At 42.0% G+C, this 21,122-nt stretch overlaps 1 protein-coding gene across 1 annotated transcript in view; it reads right to left on the bottom strand.

Annotated features, from left to right (window-relative positions):
- LOC147748140 (intercellular adhesion molecule 5-like) overlaps positions 1–21,122 on the bottom strand; it is a 235,233-nt gene that overhangs the window by 81,312 nt on the left and 132,799 nt on the right. Inside the window, exon 10 of the mRNA XM_086958983.1 lies at positions 545–787. Within this exon, the coding sequence (XP_086815109.1) occupies positions 545–787 (243 nt within the window). The remainder of the gene's footprint in view (positions 1–544; positions 788–21,122) is intronic.

The raw sequence follows: 21,122 nt of genomic DNA, 5'->3' as shown, positions 1-21,122 counted from the left end.
AGCAAGTGGAATGACGGAGGAAGAGAAAGAAGGAAAAAACGTCACAAATGGAGAAAGCAGCAACCTGCAAGAGTGAGCTAAAGTGGAAGAGAGTGTTTGGTAGTGGATTAAAGAGGCATCGGGGATTCAAGATTATGTAGCCTTGGTATTTGGCACGCCGACATATAATAGTACTGGCACAGGCTTCTTTTACAAATGTACCACTGGCTGTCACCAAAGAATAATTAGGGATTTACAAGTATTATATGTATGTCTGTTTTTTAGACTGTCTTTCATGTGGTAGATCCCTTCCCGTAGTTGCAAAGAAGCAAAATGTGATGGAAAGGAATGTGACCAGATTAATTTAGAGTGAATAAAAAGTATCTGTTCAGTCATTTCCACTCATCTTACTGTCCTACCCTGCAATACAGACAACATGCAATTAGCTGGAGCAGAGCTGCATTATTCTTCAGCCTCTAAGCCACTGTCAATATATAACTGAAAGAGTGTGCCATTAAAAATCCATTAATGGTGTGCAACAAAATTTTGTAAGACCACAACTTACATTCTATGGTCACCGTCGCATTTTTCACATCAAAGCCATGCTTGTTGTGGGCATAACACTGGTAAGTTCCAAAATGTTCTCTTGTGACGTGGCTCCAATTTGTGAATATCCCAGTTCCTCCTTCTCGGATGCACTCAATGAAGGGAACGGGATTTCCTATGGCTTGGCAGGCAAACGTGGCATCGGTCCCTTCCACCATTGTAACAGAGCTTGGACAGAGGGTGTCAATAAATTCAGGCTTGTCTAGAAAACATAAGGAAAAATATATATTCTTTCTACTGGCTTGTTCATATAATTCAATCAATGGCGCACTCTTACATACACTGCAGCCTGCGAATTACGACAAGGAAGGCCCTCTTTACTAGTCTGATTTCTAGATTTACAATCCCTTATACCCAGCAGCTTTACAGAAAACCTCAGACAGTATTCCAGAACACAGTGTCCCATAAAGTGCCCCGGGATGCCAATGAGCATTCGCACCAGCTTTGCGCGCCCCCAGGGCACTTTGGGCACTTTGGTATTACAGAAGGGGCCGTAGATGCTTGTAACGCTGGCACACATAAAGCACCAGAGCTATCTGCAGGTTGCATTCCCTCATTTGCATTGGCGTACCCCTTGCAAATGAGGGAATAGCTTTGCCTCTGCTCCTGCGACGTATTACAGACGCGGGCTCAGAGGCAAAGAAGCCCTCAGGAGGTACACTCAGAGCGTGACATCTAAAAGGTGCCCTGTTAGTGCACCCCCTGATGGCAGCCCTCTGGAGGGGGAAACAGACCCCCAAAGCATCCCCTTGAAGGCAGGCGCAGTAACTGACTGCACCCGCCTGCAAGGGGAGCTATAATCCCCTTTAAAAGTGTAGGCAGGTTGCCGCCTGCACTGTAAAAACACAGAGTGGCTGTAAAGCAGCCACTTTGCTTTTTCACTGGAATGTGCTGCCCTGGGGGCAGCGCGAGTTCGCTGCTGCCTTAGGGGCAGTGCATTCATGGTAATACGGGCCATTTTCACTATTTGACCCCAGCATACCTTTTTAAAGATGCACCCAGTGCAAACAATGAAAATTTGCATTTACCGTAATACAGCCCCTAGTCCTCATAAAACAGGCAACTTATACCCTCCCGAAGGAAGATTACGAGCATGCTTCCGAAATGGCTATAACTGTGTTCGCTTTCTGTCTTGGCCATAAGTGTTCTAGACCAGTCAGGTAGGTCTTCTTTGGCAAGACATGAACACACAAGCCTGAGTAACAAAGTTATTTGGTGCATCAAAGTTCAATTGAGTTGTGTAACACTACCACCGGTCGGTGTAAAGGGCAGATCCTAATTCGAATAATCAAGATCTCTGGACATTAAGCCCAGCAGATGGAATTTACAGCACTGGAAAATCTGCAGGCATAAACAATTTCTGGAGAAATAAATATATGGTTATTGCTTAGTGGTTGGAACAAGGGTGTTGCCTGTGGTGGCAGGAGGATGGCGAATCTGCTCAAATGTGAATCTTTATGAGTGTACCAGACATTAATAGTTGCTTTTGACTGTAGGAAGTGGAATATTATGTGATATGGCTGGGTGGTCGTACCATGAAATATTATCACAATACCCCAAATATGGTCCTTGGATTCACTCTAATAAATCCTCATCTCAGTCTTGGCAGAGTGGCAAAGAGCAGTCAGGCTTTACTAGAGGAACATTTTAAGCGTTTCAGAGTACCAACATGGGCAACAAGTAATTGGCACGACTCAAGGAAAACCCGGCACAAATTTATAAAAATAGAGTGTATTTTATCTTAGTTTAGACACTGAAATAAATAGAATCGCATGAATATAACCAAATTATAGATTTCTGAAGCAATAGATAGTAAATATTTGCAGTAATATGCATGGACAAAATTATAATATGGTCAATAGCGAAATGACAATCAGTTCCTTGGAGATCAAGATATTTGGAACCCTTATAGGGTTATCGTCAGGCAGGCCCCAGGACCAAGCCACAACAGTCAGATACATTTTATCTAGCCTGTGGAGTTCCGGTGCACGGTTGTTCTGGCTGTTCTTGGTGCTGAACAGGGGTCTCGGTGGAGCTGATTTTACAAATTACACTGTGCTGCAAGACACAAAATGCAAAAACACAACAGGTACAAAGCTGCTGATGTCACATGATGGTTACACAGTGTTCTCTGTAGATGCAGCGTCGAGTGGGGTTAGTCGGTTACAGCATTGATGACCAACAAACCTTGGCAGCGGCAAGCAAAATGAAAAGCTTCTGGAGCTTCACTGGGTCCGGGGGAGAAACAGTGGCTTGAAACTTAGAGCAGGTGAGACTACAACTCCCACAATACGCCACATTATGGCACGAAGGCAAGTGATTCTTTGGATCCAGAGAGTGTTTTTACCACTCTTTGGAAGTGTTGAGTTTTAGCCAAGGACGAGGTTCATTCACTCAATTCCAAGTCTGTTGCTTCATTGACAAAATATCCCTCTATTGCTTTGTGTGGTGGGCAAAGTCCTGTTGTCTGCAACATGGGTCTCCTCTTGGTCCTTCTTTGAAGTAAGTTGTTCAGATCTGAGGTTCTGGTGTCAGGGTGCATGCTTAAATCCTGGATTTAGGGGTGTGTCAGTGAATGGGCAGCTAGTTGATGCAACTAGTCTTCCAGCGAGGTGATCACATCCAATGGTAGAAGTCCCAATTTCTACCCAGAACCCATTATTTCTGTCCTCCTGAAGGTTGCATAAGTCAGTTTCAGGTGCACTGATAAGACTGACCACCACAGAGGTGTGCCCAGCCTTCCTGGAGGTGTACAACTCCTGCATAGAGGTATACAACTCCTGCATAGCTAATTGCTCACCTTGCCAGGCAGCAAATGTATATGGGGAAGGAGACGGCTGTGTCCTCCTCAGGGGGACAGCCCAGATGCATATCAGAGACAGTGCTGCCATTGAAGCTCACCATTCTGATGTGTAAATTCACTAGCCAGCTGCGGGCAGGAAGGTGTGACCTCCTTCTTGCCCAGCCTTTGATTCTGACTCCTGGGAGTGATCAAACTGCCTGAAAGGGGGTTGGAATCCTGTGTTTGTGCCAGCAGACTCGCAAAAGTGGGACTGGACAGCCAGAGCACAGTAAAGCTGGGGGCAACTAGGAGGGCTGCCTCTAAGGTGTGACCTGGGTGCATGCCACGTCACCCAGTGCACGATAATCATGTCAGGGGTGAGAAGACATGTTGTTTGATATCAAACATGATGTATTTTAGTGCTGTCATAATGGAGCTGCCAGCCCTGAGAGAGACCATGTTATCTTATGGAGCGCTATCACATATTGTAGTTTCCAATGGGTACCACTACTATAGGGACATACAGGCTTGCACCTGTATGTCAACACCTTTAATATAATAGACCCTGCCTCTTGGTCTGATGAAGCCTACCTTAGAGCTGCCTTACATATATTAGAGTCAGTGTATGTGACTGTGCCACACATGGTGAGGGCACAGTCCAGTTGAGTTTGAGTATTTTGCACTGATCATGTAGTCTGCAATGGCAGGCCTGCTGTCAGTAGTTTCTATGGGTTGCCCAGGGTGGCAGAAAACTATGCCGCAGCCCTGGGGACCTCTATACCACTAATGCCCTGGGTATGCCTGGTACCATATACTAGGGACTTATAAGGGGGTAAAGACTTTACCATTTGGGATTACCAAGTTGAACAAAACAGTTTAAAGAGAGAGCACAGGCACTGGGTTCACTGATAGAATATCGATGTTCAAAATATAAATATAGACTGTAAAAATATCGACTCCCATACCTATACAGGTCAGTACAAAAATATTGAATCAAAAATATATTACATATATTCAATATTAATTTTAACAAAATAAATTAAATTTAATATACACTTTACAAAATATTACAAATAAACTTAATTTAAAAAACAAACAGAAAAATAATAGTTTATACATATGTACACTTTGAAATAATTAATAAACTATTATCTTTATTTTTTTTTAATTTTTAAAATTATATAAAAATAAAATATATATATAAAATATATCAATAATTTAAAATATTTTAAAAAATCTAGACTAAATTAAAACATTAAACTATCAAAAAAAAATTAAACTTAAGTTGCCCAATACAATCAGTGCAACATTAGGAACAGTGTTGGATAGCAAAATAATTAAATTTACTATTCCAACTCAAGTGAGTGCAACAGTAGGGAAAGTGTTGGATAGCGGAGGGGTGAATATTGCTATTCCCATTCCAGAGAGTGCAACAGTAGGGAAAGTGTTGGATAGCGGAGGGATAAAAACTACTATTCCAACTCCAGTGAGTGCAACAGTAAGGAAAGTGCTGGATAGCGGAGGGGTAAAAATTACTATTCCCACTCTAGTGAATGCAACAGTAGGGAAAGGTTTGGATACCGGAGGGAAAAAATATACTATTCACACTGAAACACTTGGAAAAAAAATTACATAAAAAATTTAAAATAATAGTAAACAATAAACTACATTAAAAAAAAAAATATATATATATATATATTAAACATATAAAAAGAAACTCATATTATATTATTAACTAGCAGCCCGTCCCGACGTTGTCCGGGAATAAATTGCTGCCGGCCAGTAGTATACTGTTTTGTAGGATTTCGTTTTGATAGCATTTCTTATCTGTGACAGGCCTGTGGAACGCTCTGATTCACAGTGCACTGCTGGTGCACTTAAGAGTGCGCGTTCAGTAGTGTGTGAACTCGAGTTTCCCTACTTTATTTTTCCTTGCAATATTATATTGCGCGAACTCGACAACATGGCACAAGCACAATTTACGTCACAGAAGAACACATTCATTTCTGGTAGGCACGGGGAGACAAAGCGATTTGCCTGGAATCAAAGGATGTTGAGCTGATTCGAACGTAGCTCCCCAGCTCTAAAGTTCGCAATTCTAGAACTTGTGGCGGGAGGTGTGTCTAAAAGTGTATGTCGGTGCTGGCAATCAATGAGAGAGACCTGTGCATTTTTCAAATGGGTGGTGAAAATATATGAGCATGTTGCTGGAGATGTGGGCCGCCGTGCCACCAATGTACTTACCGGTGGAGGGTAAACACCCATTATTTTGCAACTTTCTTTCAGCATACTATCAGTCTGCATACTTTCATTACGAAAGTACCATGACTTCGCAATGCCATTATAACGCAGGCATTACATTTGATATGCTTTTACCACGCATACATTTACAACAAAATTCGTTTTAAATGCATGAATGATAAAAGCATGTTTTTATTTAATGTTTGGATAAGGTAAGTATGGGTATAGGGGTATATGTTTTGGGGTACTGAGGTATATGTTTTGGGGTGTTTGGGTATTTTAAGGGTTCAGATATAGTTTTGGGTTATGGGGTACAGGGGTAGTTTTAGGGTTTAGGGATAGGTATGGGTTTTGGGGTACAGGGGTATTATTAGGGTTCAGGGCTAGGTTTAAGTTTTGGGGTATAGGGGTATTTTTAGGGTTCAGGGGTAGGTTTGGGTTTTGGGGTACAGGGGTATTTTAGGATTCAGGAGGTAGGTTTGGTTTTTGGGGTACAGGGTTATTTTTAGGGTTCAGGGCTAGGTTTGGGTTTTGGGGTACAGGGGTATTTTTAGGGTTCAGGGGTAGATTTGGGTTTTGGGGTACAGGGGTATTTTTAGGGTTCAGGGTTAGGTTTGGGTTTTGAGGTACAGGGGTATTTTAGGGTTCAGGGGTAGGTTTGGGTTTTGGGGTACAGTGGTATTTTTAATGTTCAGGGCTAGGTTTTGGGTTTTGGGGTACAGGTGTATTTTTAGGGTTCAGGGGTAGGTTTGGGTTTTGAGGTACAGGGGTATTTATAGGGTTCAGGGCTAGGTTTGGGTTTTGGGGTACAGGGGTATTTTTAGGGTTTAGAGATAGGTTTGGGTTTTGAGGTACAGGGTATATTTATAGGGTTAAGATGGGTTAGTGTTTAAGGGTGCTGGGGTATTTTAAGGAGTACGGGTGGGTTATGATTATGGGGGGCAGGGGCATTTAAAGGGAGCAGGGTGGGATTAGCACAAGATATGAGACATGGCATGAAGAGCGGAACGTACCACACGCCCCCAGCGTTTGTCAAGCCCCCAGCACACGCCCACATCACAAAGCAAAAAACACAGTTGATGGACAGAATGTAGAACAATGTCATACATTCACCCCAGTACAAGGATCTGGGCCTAAATCCATCGTTTTTTGCACTCCACACCACCTTGGGTTAGACACTGGCTATATGCAAATCAGCTCTGACCCTGTGCCTCATGGGAACAGTCCAGTCCGAACTACCAAGCCATGTCTTTCCCAGACCGGAATCAAGCATCCAAGGACCGGTTTCTGGCTATCAGCCTTCATCAGCCTGGATAGCTTGACTCCAGTGGTGTGGAGAGCCTGGGACTCATGTCTGAGTATACCCAGCACACTCGGGGTGAAAATTGCAAAAAACACAGTTGATGGACAGAATATAGAACAATGTCATACATTCACCCCAGTACAAGGATCTGGGCCTAAATCCATCGTTTTTTTTGCACTCCACAGCACCCTGGGTTAGACACTGGCTATATGCAAATCAGCTCCGACCCTGTGCCTCATGGGAACAGTCCAGTCAGAACTACCAAGCCATGTCTTTCCCAGACCGGAATCAAGCATCCAAGGACCGGTTTCTGGCTATCAGCCTTTATCAGCCTGGATAGCTTGACTCCAGTGGTGTGGAGAGCCTGGGACTCACGTCTGAGTATACCCAGCACACTCGGGGTGAAAATTGCAAAAAACACAGTTGATGGACAGAATGTAGAACAATGTCATACATTCACCCCAGTACAAGGATCTGGGCCTAAATCCATCGTTTTTTTGCACTTCACACCACCCTGGGTTAGACACTGGCTATATGCAAATCAGCTCTGACCCTGTGCCTTATGGGAACAGTCCAGTCCGAACTACCAAGCCATGTCTTTCCCAGACCGGAATCAAGCATCCAAGGACCGGTTTCTGGTTATCAGCCTTCATCAGCCTGGATAGCTTGACTCCAGTGGTGTGGAGAGCCTGGGACTCACGTCTGAGTATACCCAGCACACTCAGGGTGAAAATTGCAAAAAACACAGTTGATGGACAGAATGTAGAACAATGTCATACATTCACCCCAGTACAAGGATCTGGGCCTAAATCCATCGTTTTTTTGCACTCCACACCACCCTGGGTTAGACACTGGCTATATGCAAATCAGCTCTGACCCTGTGCCTCATGGGAACAGTCCAGTCCGAACTACCAAGCCATGTCTTTCCCAAACCGGAATCAAGCATCCAAGGACCTGTTTCTGGCTATCAGCCTTCATCAGCCTGGATAGCTTGACTCCAGTGGTGTGGAGAGCCTGGGACTCACGTCTGAGTATACCCAGCACACTCGGGGTGAAAATTGCAAAAAACACAGTTGATGGACAGAATGTAGAACAATGTCATACATTCACCCCAGTACAAGGATCTGGGCCTAAATCCATTGTTTTTTTGCACTCCACACCACCCTGGGTTAGACACTGGCTATATGCAAATCAGCTCTGACCCTGTGCCTCATGGGAACAGTCCAGTCCGAACTACCAAGCCATGTCTTTCCCAGACCGGAATCAAGCATTCAAGGACCGGTTTCTGGCTATCAGCCTTCATCAGCCTGAATAGCTTGACTCCAGTGGTGTGGAGTCAAGCAGACACGCCCACAAGGGACTACTTTGTTGCCACGGTTCTTTTACCTTTTAAATGTATATGGTGGGCGTCTGCATAGCCTATGTCCTTCTGCTGCAACTGCCCTTTCTAACACTGTATTGGGTGTTGTGATTGGTGCTGTGGTTCCTGAGATTATCCGCCTCAAAGGTTTGGGCTCTCTCTTTATTATATTAGTATGGATAACATATAACAAAAACCTACAAATATGATATAAAATAAAATAATAGACATTTACAAAAAATAATTATTTTAAACTAGAAAATACTTACAAACAAAGATAGGTATTAAAACATAAATGTATTTATTTTATTTCCTACCCTATATCACCACACCAATAACAAAACACTTCTACATTTTTAAGTACATTTATTTACATAATTAATAATCAATTAAAAAATATTATTAGTAAACAAAACTAATAAACCTTAATTGACTACACACACTTTAACATTATAATATCCACAACACACACCTAAATTAAACTATAAAATTATAAAACACAATTAAAACGTATTTTAAAAATAAAAGCTATTACTATTACCTACTAATAATTACATTAAAATGTATTTAATACCCACCCTTTCCCCCTTTAAAAGTAAAAACAACACACACAAAAATAAAAACAATTACCCAAAATAAATATCAAATAATTAACATTAATTAATAACTAAGGGGTCTATTAGTATGGCGGGTGGACGGGCGGTGGTGATCCTCCCACCATTCCCGTCCGCCTGCCCAACATATCAACATGTCAAATTACGATGGTGGTGGGGACCCAGGTGGACGGAAAGACCATCCGCCAGTTTGCCGCAGGTAGGCAATCTGCCTGATTTCCTACTGTGCGGAAAAGACATGCAATATGGTGGCGTTGCCTCCCAGGCATCGCCATCCATATTACGATGATGGCGGTCCAATGTAGAGAAAGACTGAACACAGCATTGCATCATTGTTTCAGGTTTAGAAGATTACCGGGGACGACTCGACTAAATGGACCGCCAACAGAGAGGACAGATGAATTTTCCCTGCATGGCTTGACAAGGTTATAAAGTATGAGTCGGCCAAGGATGGCAGTAAATTATACAGAATTGCAGGCCCTCTGTGGTTGTTTACCTGCGTGAAATAAGCAGTGACTAAGGAAATTGGTTTGGCTTTTGACTAATGTATGTACACAATAGCACAGAATAAGAGTGCATACGATACGAGCAACAGTCAGACCAACTGTTGGCAACAAAGAGACCAACACAAACACAGGCTCAAACTTACACAAGGTTTTACGACGAACAGCCACCCAGGAGCAAAACATACTGATGAACATTTACACATAACCATGTGCAGCAGTGGGTACTTGGTGACATGAATTATGGTTTGCAAACATGCTGGGTGGGTTCTGGCAGGAGACCGGTCTTAGATGGAGCAGTGGAGAATGGGGTTGTGGAAGGGCAGCAGGGAGAGGCCTCCTGGCTGCCTGGACCGGATTAGCCACTGCTATTACAAGGCTGAAATGAAATGAAAGAAATGAAAGGGACACTTGTATAGCGCATGGCTTCCCAGAGGCCTCCCAGCGCTGAGCATAACTAGTAATCAAAGAAGGAGGTTTTGTAGGGAAACAAAAGTGTTTTCAGGTGTTTTCGGAAAACAACGTGGCTGGGTTCCCTGCGGAGGTGAAGAGGCAGTGCATTCCAGAGTTTGACTGCATTGAGGGAAAAGAGATGACCGCTGCTTCTGGACCTCTTAATTCTAGGGACTTCAACTAAGTGGAGTTTGTCTGAGCGGAGTTTCCTACTCGCTTTGTAGGGGCGGATCATGGTTGAGATTAAAGGTGGCCCGTTTCCCTGCAGGGACTTGTGGACGACACAGAGGGCTTTAAAGCTAACTCTTTCTTTCACTGGCAACCAGTGAAGGTAGCGAAGGACAGGTTTGGTGGAGATGCGGTTTGCTATTCCCAACAGTATTCTAGCCGCACCGTTCTGGACTGTTTGCAGTTTAGTGATTACTGCAATTGTGGCCCCCAAGTAAAGTGCATTTCTATAGTCTATCCTTGAGAGTATCAGCATTTGGACTAGGACTTTCTTAGCTTGGGGAGGAAAGAGAGGAAGCACTTTTCTGGCCATTGCAAGCAAGCTAAAACTGGCAACCGTATTCCTTGCTTGCACCTTGAATGTCAGGTTCTGGTGTAACCAGATGCCCAGACTCTTTATTTCGATTTTGTGGACTGGGGATGAGCCCATGCATGCTGGCCACATGGTCCCTAGTGTCACATTAGAGGGGTTGCCCAGGATCATGATCACAGTCTTTTCACCATTGAGCTTCAGCTGGGACGCCTCAATACACTAAGAGACTTCTGTTAGGCATGCTTGAAGGGCATTAGTCTGTTGTGTAGCCTTGGTTGAGCGCTACAACCAATTGGGTGTCTTCGGCGTAGGTCACCATATGGATTCCGAAAGGGGCCACGATTGCCGCCAGAGGGGCCATATATATATTAAATAGAGTTGGGCTAAGCGATGAGCTCTGAGGGACACCACATAGCAAAGGCAGGGTTTTATAACTCATATCTCCATCAAAAATCTGGAAGAAACGTCCCTCCAGAAAGGCGCGCAGCCATTGCAGTGCTGTGGCAGCTATTCCTTTGTTTCTGAGACAGTGAAACAGGATGCAATGGTTCACCGTATCGATTGTCAAGGAGTATGATGGCAGCTGACACTCCTGAGTCCAGGATCTTTCTGCTTTCCTCTACCACCACTAGCAGAACAGTTTCAGTACTTTGACGTGGGCGGAATCCTGTCTGGGAGGGGTGTAGCAAACTAAGGGATTCCACAATGTTTGAGAGAGTGCGGTTGACATATTTTTCCGTGAATTTGGCAATCCCAGGAAGAAGGGAAATGGGGCAGAACAAATACATCCAGCATGGAACTCCAGCTGGGAAAGAGGTTTGGGGCAAGGGGAGGGAAAGAAAGTGAGGCCAGCACACAGACAAACCTGCTATTTACAGGGAAATAGAGAGAGAAAGCGGCTTGCATTCAAATGTAGCTCACAGTTGCAGGAATGTGTGACAGAATATCGACAGACAGAAAATCGACCTACAGAAATATTGACGCAAAAATATCGAAGTAAAAAATATCGAAATCCTATCTACATTATGGTAAGTATAAAAATATCAAAAAAATAATATTGATATAAAAAATATCGTTGTTAAAAATATCGCCTTTTTTAAAGTTATAAAAATAATGTAAAATCAAGTAAATAATACATATATTTAAAATAAACATAGTTAAAAATATTTTAAAATGTTTAAAATGACAACTGATATATATACATGTATATATATGTATATATGTATATATATATATATATATATATATATATATATATATATATATATATATATATATATATATATATATATATATATATATATATATATATATATATATATATATATATATATATATATATATATATATATATATATTCCGAAAGAAAGTTACCCCTTGAGGACAAGCCGCTTCAGATAGGTTATATCGTTTCCTTATTGCATGAAGGCTGCATACAGGTATTCAAAGATGTCATCAGAAAATCGGTACTGCAACTTGCCAGACGCGTTTCAAGTCAATTACGACCCTTCTTCAATGGCAGCAGTAGGATCGCTTCACAAAACTGGTATCTTGCAACTACTTATATTCGACATTCACCGCCCCAGTGGCCGTGGCCACTTCACAGGCCTTCTGGTCCTTTTAGTTTGCACTGTTTTACTCCAGTGGGTCCGTTTTGTTGAGTCATTCTTATTCCTAGTAACCCACAGTGGGGGGATGCACACCTTCCAGTATTCTGCTGCATACTTGCTCCTTCATGTAGAAAAACAACCTCCTTCATTGGCGACGTTACTTAACTGCACCGAAGGAACGCTGTGTTAACAGCTGGGCTTTTCCGCGACCGAGGCAGGCCGCTTCACATAATTCGAAAGAAAGTTACCCCTTGAGGAAAAGCCGTTTCAGGTAGGTTATATCGTTTCTCTATTGCACATGATGGCTGCATACAGGTATTCAAAGATGTCATCAGAAAATCGGTATTGCAACTTGCCAGACGCGTTTCAAGTCAATATATATAGTGGAAAAAATAACTAAACAAATACAAATGACATATAATATATATACTTACCTGATAATATTTTTTATAATAATTTTATTATCTTATAAGTTGTTAAAAAATATCTTATAAATTACAAATACATCTCTACACATAAAACAATAATCTAAATAAAAATTCAATAATGGTATATAACCAATTAAAAAATGACAATTATTTTCAATATTTTTAAAATTAATAATAAACTACATTAACTTAAATAACACAAAAATTATTAGACAGCGGAAGGAATAAAAATACTATCCCAACTCCAAACAGTGCAACAGTAGGGAAAATGTTGGATAGCGTAGGGGTAAAAATTACCATTCCAACTCCAGTGAGTGCAAGAGCAGAGAAAGTGTTGGATAGCGTAGGGGTAAAAAATACTATTCCCACTCCAGTGAGTGCAACAGTAGAGAAAGTGTTGGATAGTGTAGGGGTTAAAATTACTATTCCAACTCCAGTGAGTGCAACAGTAGAGAAAGTGTTGGATAGTGTAGGGGTAAAATTTCTATTCCCACTCTAGTTAGTGCAACAGTAGGGAAAGTGTTGGATAGCGTAGGGGTTAAAATTACTATTCCAACTCCAGTGAGTGCAACAGTAGGGAAAATGTTGGATAGCGTAGGGGTGGAAATTACTATTCCCACTCTAGCGAGTGCAACAGTAGGGACAGTGTTGGATAGCTTAGGGGTAAAAATTACTATTACCACTCCAGTAAGTGCAACAGTAGGGAAAGTGTCGGACAGCGTAGGGGTTAAAATTACTATTCCCACTCAAGTGAGAGCAACAGTAGGGAAAGTGTTGGATAGCGTTAGGGTTAAAATTACTATTCCAACTCCAGTGAGTGTAACAGTGTGGAATATGTAGAATAGCATAGGGGTTAAATAAACATACTCATTAATTAAATAAAAAAACATATTAATGATTAATTAACAAAAATATTAATAATAAATATCAATAACATTTAAAACAAGCATCAGCAAATGCAATAGGTTTCGCCTATGTGAATAATAAAACATTTTTTGTAAGTGTGAGCAGTTGGGTGTCTGGGTTAAGGATGAGCGGTGTTTTTGTGCAGTGTCAGTGGTGAAGGAGTGTAAGTGGAGCACTAGTTGAGAGCAGAACTTCAAGAGTGCAAGAGACGCAGTGTGTGAATACAGGGTATATAGTGGGTGAGTCGTGGGTAAGAGGAGAATAAGGGAAGGGTACTAAGTTTGTGATTGCAGGTTGAGAGGCGAGTGGTGTGCCTGTGCTATTGCAGGATGAATAAGTGTTAAGGTGAGAGGTGTACCCATGTGAATTCAGAGTGAGTGGCATCTTTTTTTGAGTGCATTGTGTTGCACATTCAATTCAAACCTATTAGCATTGTCAGTGCTTGTTTTTAATGCACATCCGCCACTACTGTATTCCTAGTTATATTTCAATTGCTGTGAAACAAATAGGCTTGCAATGTGTTAACAGATTTTACATCTGCAAACGGAGAGGCTTTACTGCGCTTGCAGAGTTGTAATGTGGCTGTTGCTAAGCAACACACATACAGACTCCACATGTTTACTGAGAAAGATGTCATCAAACTCGTTCCAGGTATAATCTCCGAACACCATGCAATGCATGTTAAGTAATTTTAAGACCTGGGCTTTCACATCATCTTTCTTGACAGCGCTACTAATTTCTGATAAACTTTGATGTGAATCTGCATATATTTGGCAACGTCTGTTTCAAACCACGGCCTGCGTCTTCCATGGTTAGTGCAATATTTGTGTTTGCCGCCGATATAAGTCCCCAATCAAGATCACTTTGCCTGATTGAAATGCAAAACAATTGTTGAGCAGAGGGAGTGAAACTAACTCATGCTGTATTTCCAGCGGTGACTGACAGGAACAGGTTGATAGGGGGTTTCACCATATTATCCCATGACTGACATGCCAAGAAAAAACAAAAACAAATAAGCGGACATATTATGGGACAGTGCACTTATGCAGTACATACAGTGCGAACACTGCAGGTGGCATTCTTTATGCACTGTGCTAGTGAGAGATCTTGCACCTGTAGAGGAAAACATCCCTGCATACACCCTGCATCAGGTACCCAGCAATATATTCATGTAGATTGTTCGGCTATTTCGTCAAATTTAAAAACAAAAGTCTGGAAAATGCAGAAGAGGCCTCTGGAGCCCTGAGGAGACACCCTGGGGCCTGTCCACTCACCGGTTGTTAACACCTCTCATATCAATGTCAACTGTGGAATTACCTGGATGCTTTGGTTTGCAGGTGCTAGTGCTGTGTGCCACTCTGTGTGGTTACCCTTTAAGATGCCAAAGAAAAAGTTGGTAAAAAAAATGAAGAAAAAAAGCAATAAACAACACCTCCTAGATCGGCCATAATTTCGAAATTGCCCAGTGAATGCTTGAATCACTTCGTTCAAAACTGTTCTTGACTATAACTGTGCTCAGACTCACATTGGTAAAAGACAAATTGCTGGCCTTCACTGTTTTTAAAATCAAACAGCATTGTGATGTAAGTGACAAAGTAAGAAAAAAAAACCTGATATTTACAAAGAAGAACACGCAAACCACTCAAAGGAGAGACTTTTTCAGTAATGCTGATGCGTACATTTATGTTTGAAACAACGCGTCGTAGCCACCGTCCAACAGCCACACCACCCCACGTCCACATATGTACACACTTTCCTTGTCACCTTACATGCACCTCTCCAAGTCGTTCCATAATTGTACGAAGTACAAACCCACTCATGTACAGTGAAAGCTATGAACTTAATACCACCAAAATCAGATCGAATGTGCGGGGGAGCCTTACCATCCTGCATGGTGCAAGCACAATCGGAGACTGATAGAAATGTTATGCAGCTGCCGCACAAACGTTTTTACATTTTGGAGAAAGTCTGCGAAAGCCATTTGCTCCAGAGGCGGGTTCCCAATGCCAATACACTTCATGAATATCTTGAATAGTGAAATGTTCCCTAGGCAGCCAGAACCATGCCAAAATAGCTGTCAGAAGAGAGAAATCTTATACTAGGCTCAGCGGTATTTTACCCCGCCAACATGATCATAACAACTTGCATTATGTCGCCTTAAAGCTCTCTGATACCTTTGCATCAAGTTTGTACTAAAATTGCAAAACAATAAAAAGAAGTTAACATGTGAAGAAGTTCTTTGCTCAGGAGTACCTCTGTGTTTTTTGGCACTTTCTGCTCTGTTCGACTCTGTGTGACCCTGGGCATGAATTGGTTTGCTTTTTGAAAAGTTTCCTCTTCTAGTGCGGCTCGCACCGATTCACTTTGGTGAACCCATGAGGGGTCAAACACGAGGATTTATTTGTCTGCCTGTATGAAGGGCAGGTTTTGAAATATGCAACACTGTCGGACAGCGGGCGGGAGGGGGCAAAAATAAAGTCACGGACAGCGGGCAGGAGGGGGCGAAAACAATGACACGGACAGCGGGCGGGAGGGGGGCTAAAACAAAGACACGGACAGCGGGCGAGAGGGGGGCAAAAACAAAGACACGGACAGCGGGCGGGAGGGGTGTGAAAAAGACACGGCACAACTTACCTCTTAAAGGAGAGAACAAACAAACAAGTCAGGTCCCGGGCCGGCAGCCAATCACAGCGCGGCCCGTGGAGTGACGTCACGGGGGTGTCCCGGGCGGCAGCCAATCACAGCGCGGCCCGGGACACACGGCAACAAGGGGGCGGGGCTTAAAAAAGAGTCAGAAACTGCCACGATTCGCGTTCTGACCGTGAAAAAGTAATTGACAACAATGTCTTCCAATGGCTAGCCTCCATTTATGGCTAGCCAATGGAAGAAGGGGAGTGTTCAAGTCCCCCATACTGTAAACAAAAGCTTTCGCCCTGGGCGTAGCACCTGCTTCGCAGGTGCTACGGCCAGGTCGAAACCTAAAAAATTACTTAAGTAACATTACATTACTTCCCACCCTATTTCCCTATAAACACACAACCCACTACACAAAAAAATTTCAAAATATTATTTAAATGATCAATTATTCAATTCATAAAAAATAATTACCAATTAATAATTAAATAACAATGCATTCATAATCAATACCAATTATTAAAAATGTAGATGTACTTAATTATAACAAATTACTTCCCACCCTATTCCCCTATAAACACAAAACCGGCTACACATAATAAAATAACATAATTAATGTAATTATAAATTAATCAATTAATACAAATTCCTTACCAATTAATAATTAATTAACAATGAATTAATCATCAATACCAATTAATAAAAACTAAAATTTACTTAATTATAAAATAAAAAAAATTCTCATCCTATTCCCCTATAAACTCCAAACTAGCTACACATAAAAAATAACACATGAATTTAATTATCAGTTAATCAATTAATAAAATTACCTACCAATTAATAATTATTAACTATAAATTAATTAACAATAACAAAAAATGCTAAATAATAATAAATTAATTATAAATGAATCACTAATAAAAATGTATTACCAATTAACGATAAATTGACAATAAATTAATAATAATTACAAATTAAATAAAAAATATTAATTAATTAATTATAATTACATTACTCCCCACCCCATTCCCCTATAAACCCACAACCCGCTCTGATACTAAAACGCAAAATTGAATAAAAAAATTACTAATTTCGAAACATTTAATACATATATTTAAAAATAACTAAAAAACATAAAAAATGTTAAACATATACATGCAAAAATACATAAACAATAATATAAATATCAATATTATTAACAACAATATTTTTGCTAACGATAATAATTACTTCGATATTACTTACTTCGATATAAAAAAAACAATATTAGTTACCTTAAGGTCAATATTCTGGTCAACAATATTCTTGACTTAGATATGCTGTCGCCACGATATTTAAAACTCGATATTAGTGTAGATTGATAAAAAGAAAATTGATATTATGACTGCATACCCAGTGGCAGTCTACTGCTGGGAAACTTATCGTCCGCATTTTAGTTGTTTATTTGCTTGCCTGCCTGAATTTTTATTAGGACCGTTTTAAATTGTGTTTTAACTTAATTTTACAATGCACTCTGCACTTTGTGACAGCCCTCACCTCTGCCTCTGCACACCATCTTGGTCTTCCCCGGTCCGCCTCGGATTGCCAATTGCTACGGAGGGAAGACCTTAATGTGCTACACTTCTGGGGTGTTACTTCCGCAAGGTTATCGCACTAGGCTACAGGGGCACCTATTTAGGTTCAAGCTGGAACACACGCGCAGCAGACGCGCGCAGCGGGCTTGCCTAAAGAAAGCCCGTCTGTGCCTGTCCGCGCCTGGACCGGGCCTAGGGCTAGAATCCCTGGCCAAACATCAAAATTAAACTCAGAATAAACTACTCAAGGGAGAGCCTTTTTGCGCTTGGTCAGCCTAGGGTTATGTTATGCCTTCAATTCACCTGTGAAGATCTGCTAAGAACTGAATATTCTCAATGCCCAGAATGTGCTTAGTAATATTCATAGGAGCGATCAGGTGAAGCAGAAATCTGATAGAAACTCGGTCAATGTTGGTATATGTAAAACAGAACTTCAGTTGGTGCTCATCAATTCTAGGTCATTGATTAAGCATAAATATGAGATTGCAATTTTTATTATTGATAACAAGCTGGAAGCCTTGTTTGTCACAGAAACTTGGGGCGAAGAAACGTCTGACTCAGATTTTAATATTGCTGTGCCATGCGGATATAAAGGGGTCCATTAGGATGGCGGGCGGACTTAGTCCGCAAGCCATCCCATCGTTAATCGGGACCGCCCGCCATAAGGGAGGGGGTCCTGGGGGGTATTCGGAGGCGTCCGCCACTGTGGCGGGCGCATCCTGTATTTTTAGCGGTGTGGCGGGCGGTGCTCTCAGCACCGCCCGTCACAATGCTAAAAATGCACTTTTGTATAAACAAAGCGGCAGGCACCGTGCGGTGCCTGCCGCTTTGTCTATGCAAATGCAAGACTCATTCTGGGGGCCACCTGTGGGCCCCCCGTGTGCACCCCCCACCTCTCCTTCAGTTTGGGGGCCCACAGGGGCCCCCAGAGTGAAGACCTCATGCCTTTCCGTGGTGGCATCGCCGCCACGGAAAGGCATCTCCCTAAGCCCATTGTAATATGGCTGGCGGTGTCTAATAGACACCGCCAGCATATTAATCCTTTTCCGCCCCGGCCGCAAGGCGACTGGGGCAGAAAAGCGGCGGACGGTCTTTCCATCCTCCGAGGTCCCCCCCACCATACTAATATGGCCGGGAGGAATTCGAATGCGTATGTCGGGCGGATTGCACCCGCCAGGCTGGCGGTAGCCACCGCCAGCCTGGCGAGGGCAATCCGCTCGACATGCTAATGGGCCCCAGAGTATTTAGGCATGACAGGCCCATGAAAAAAGGTGGAGGCATCACATTAATTCACAGGAATGAACTTGCATCCCATTGTTCAATAATACCTTCTGTGGATTGCGAGGCCCTTCTTTTGAAAATTACTCCATCTGAACAAGAGACTTTTAAAGGAGTATTAACATATCATCTGCCAGGTTCTAGAAGTAGTTTTTGGAACAACTTATTTCCTCTACTAGAACTGGGTATTCAATCGAGAGGTTTCAGTATGTTAGGTGATATGAATTTCCTTCTGGAAACATTAGCCGATAAAGATACTCAGGAGCCTCTCAATATTGCATCGGAATTAGGACTTTGACAGCTGGTCCAAGGCCCTATGCATCAAGCAGGACATATCTTGGATGGCTTGTTTACTAATAACCCTGTCATCTCCATCATATCAATTCTCCCTCTCACATGTTCTGATCAACATGCTGTTATATTTCGTTATGACTTGCCTAGACCCAATGTAACTAATATGTCTAGTACTAAGTTCAGTGGGAGAGCTTGGCATAATATCGACTCAGGTTTGCTGGGAAACCAGTTAGTACAAAGTCAACGAGATCAGGAGTTGGAAGTCGAGGTCTCAGCCAGAAATTACACTTCTTGGCTGGAATCCAATTTTGCTAAACTAGCACCCGTCACGGTTACAAATAAAAACAGAAAGACTCCTTTTGCGCCATGGTTTTCCGAAGCTCTTAGATTAGAAAAACAAGCCTGTAGGAAGCAAGAAAGAATCTGGCAAAAAAACTATGAAGCATCTGAGAAAGATTATTATAAATGTTAGCAGATTATAAGAAAAAAATAATTGCTGAGAAGAGCCACTATTATACGCTGAAAATAGAGAAGGCGGGCAATTCCAGCAAGGAACTGTTTAAGATCATAAACAATCTGACAACTGTTAAAAAGGATGATGCTGCCAATTGTACTCAAGACTTCTGTCACACACATGACCAGGCTTTTAAATCAAAGGTTGATCAAATGTATGATCAGTTGGCCATGTATAAATCAAACACCAATGTTACAGAACAGGAAACTAGGATCTTAACACCGCTCTTAAACTTTACTCCTACTTCCTCAGTGCAAATAGCCACCCTTCTCTCAAGGACCAAATCTGGCTATCCTGATGATCCCTGCCCTCCGAGGATCCTCCACAGTATTGGCCATCTTATTAGTCCAGAGCTATCTAGCATATTCAATCAGATGATTGCACAAGGACTATTCCCAACTGTGTGGAAACAGGCCTGCGTATTGCCCTTATTAAAAAAAACAACCTGGATATAAAGGACCCGGCCAATTACTGACCTATTGTGAGGCTCCCGCTTCCTGCGAAAATTGTGGAAAAAATTGTAAATGCAGAATTCCACTTATATTTCAGATAACCACATTCTAGACCATAACCTGTTTGGATTTAGGGCATGTCACAGCACTGAGACAGCCCTGATAAAGACCACGGAGGAATTCCGCACTGCGATAGATGGTGGAGGGTCGGCGGCTCTTATCCTCCTCGACCTGTCCGCGGCATTTGATACTGTGGACCACACCTTGCTGATAGAACGATTAAAGACCATAGGTTTAGGAGGAAAGGCCTTATTGCTTTTAATGTTATTTTTATCAGATAGAACTCAGACAGTCCAACTAGGCAATTTTAAATCTGCACCTTTTATCCTGCCTTGCGGGGTGCAGCAGGGCTCCTCGCTAAACCCTACGCTTTTTAATAGTTATGTGTCTGAATTAGCACATTTGATCAGAAGTTTTGATCCCAGTTGGTCATTTCTACTGTAGACAAGGATGCTAACTATTTCATCAAACTTCATGACTGTAAAGTCTCTTTGAGCAACTGGATGAGTAGGCACTGCTTAAAGTTTAATTCTAGAAAAACTGAGGTGATGCTATTTGGAAAGCTTTTTCCTGTATGGTCGCCAGTTTGGTGGCCTAACACATTGGGCCCCCCTCCTACATCAGTAGCTAAAGTTAAAAATGTTGGGGTCATAGTAGATGAGAAACTTAATTTTAAGTCTCATACGTCAGAGGTGGTGTCTTCCGCATTTTTTATTATTAACACATTGCGTAAAATTCTTCTCTTCATCCCTAAAAATACCAGAAAAATCAGTTCTAACTTTTCTGGTTCTATCAAAGTTGGACTACTGTAATAGCCTATACATCAACTTACAGTCTAATCTACTAAGAAGACTGCAAACGGTACAGAATGCTGCCACCAGATTAGTGGTGGATGTTCCCAAACACCAGCCCATTAGGGTTGGGATACACAAGTTGCATTGGCTGCCAGTCGGCCAGCGTGTAAAATTCAAGGCACTTTATATTGCACAT

The sequence above is a fragment of the Lissotriton vulgaris genome, chromosome 1_1 (assembly GCF_964263255.1).
Source record: "Lissotriton vulgaris chromosome 1_1, aLisVul1.2, whole genome shotgun sequence".
Classification (NCBI taxonomy): domain Eukaryota; kingdom Metazoa; phylum Chordata; class Amphibia; order Caudata; family Salamandridae; genus Lissotriton; species Lissotriton vulgaris.
The sequence above is the reverse complement of the archived record's forward strand: the minus strand, read 5'-3'. Positions and strand labels throughout refer to the sequence as shown.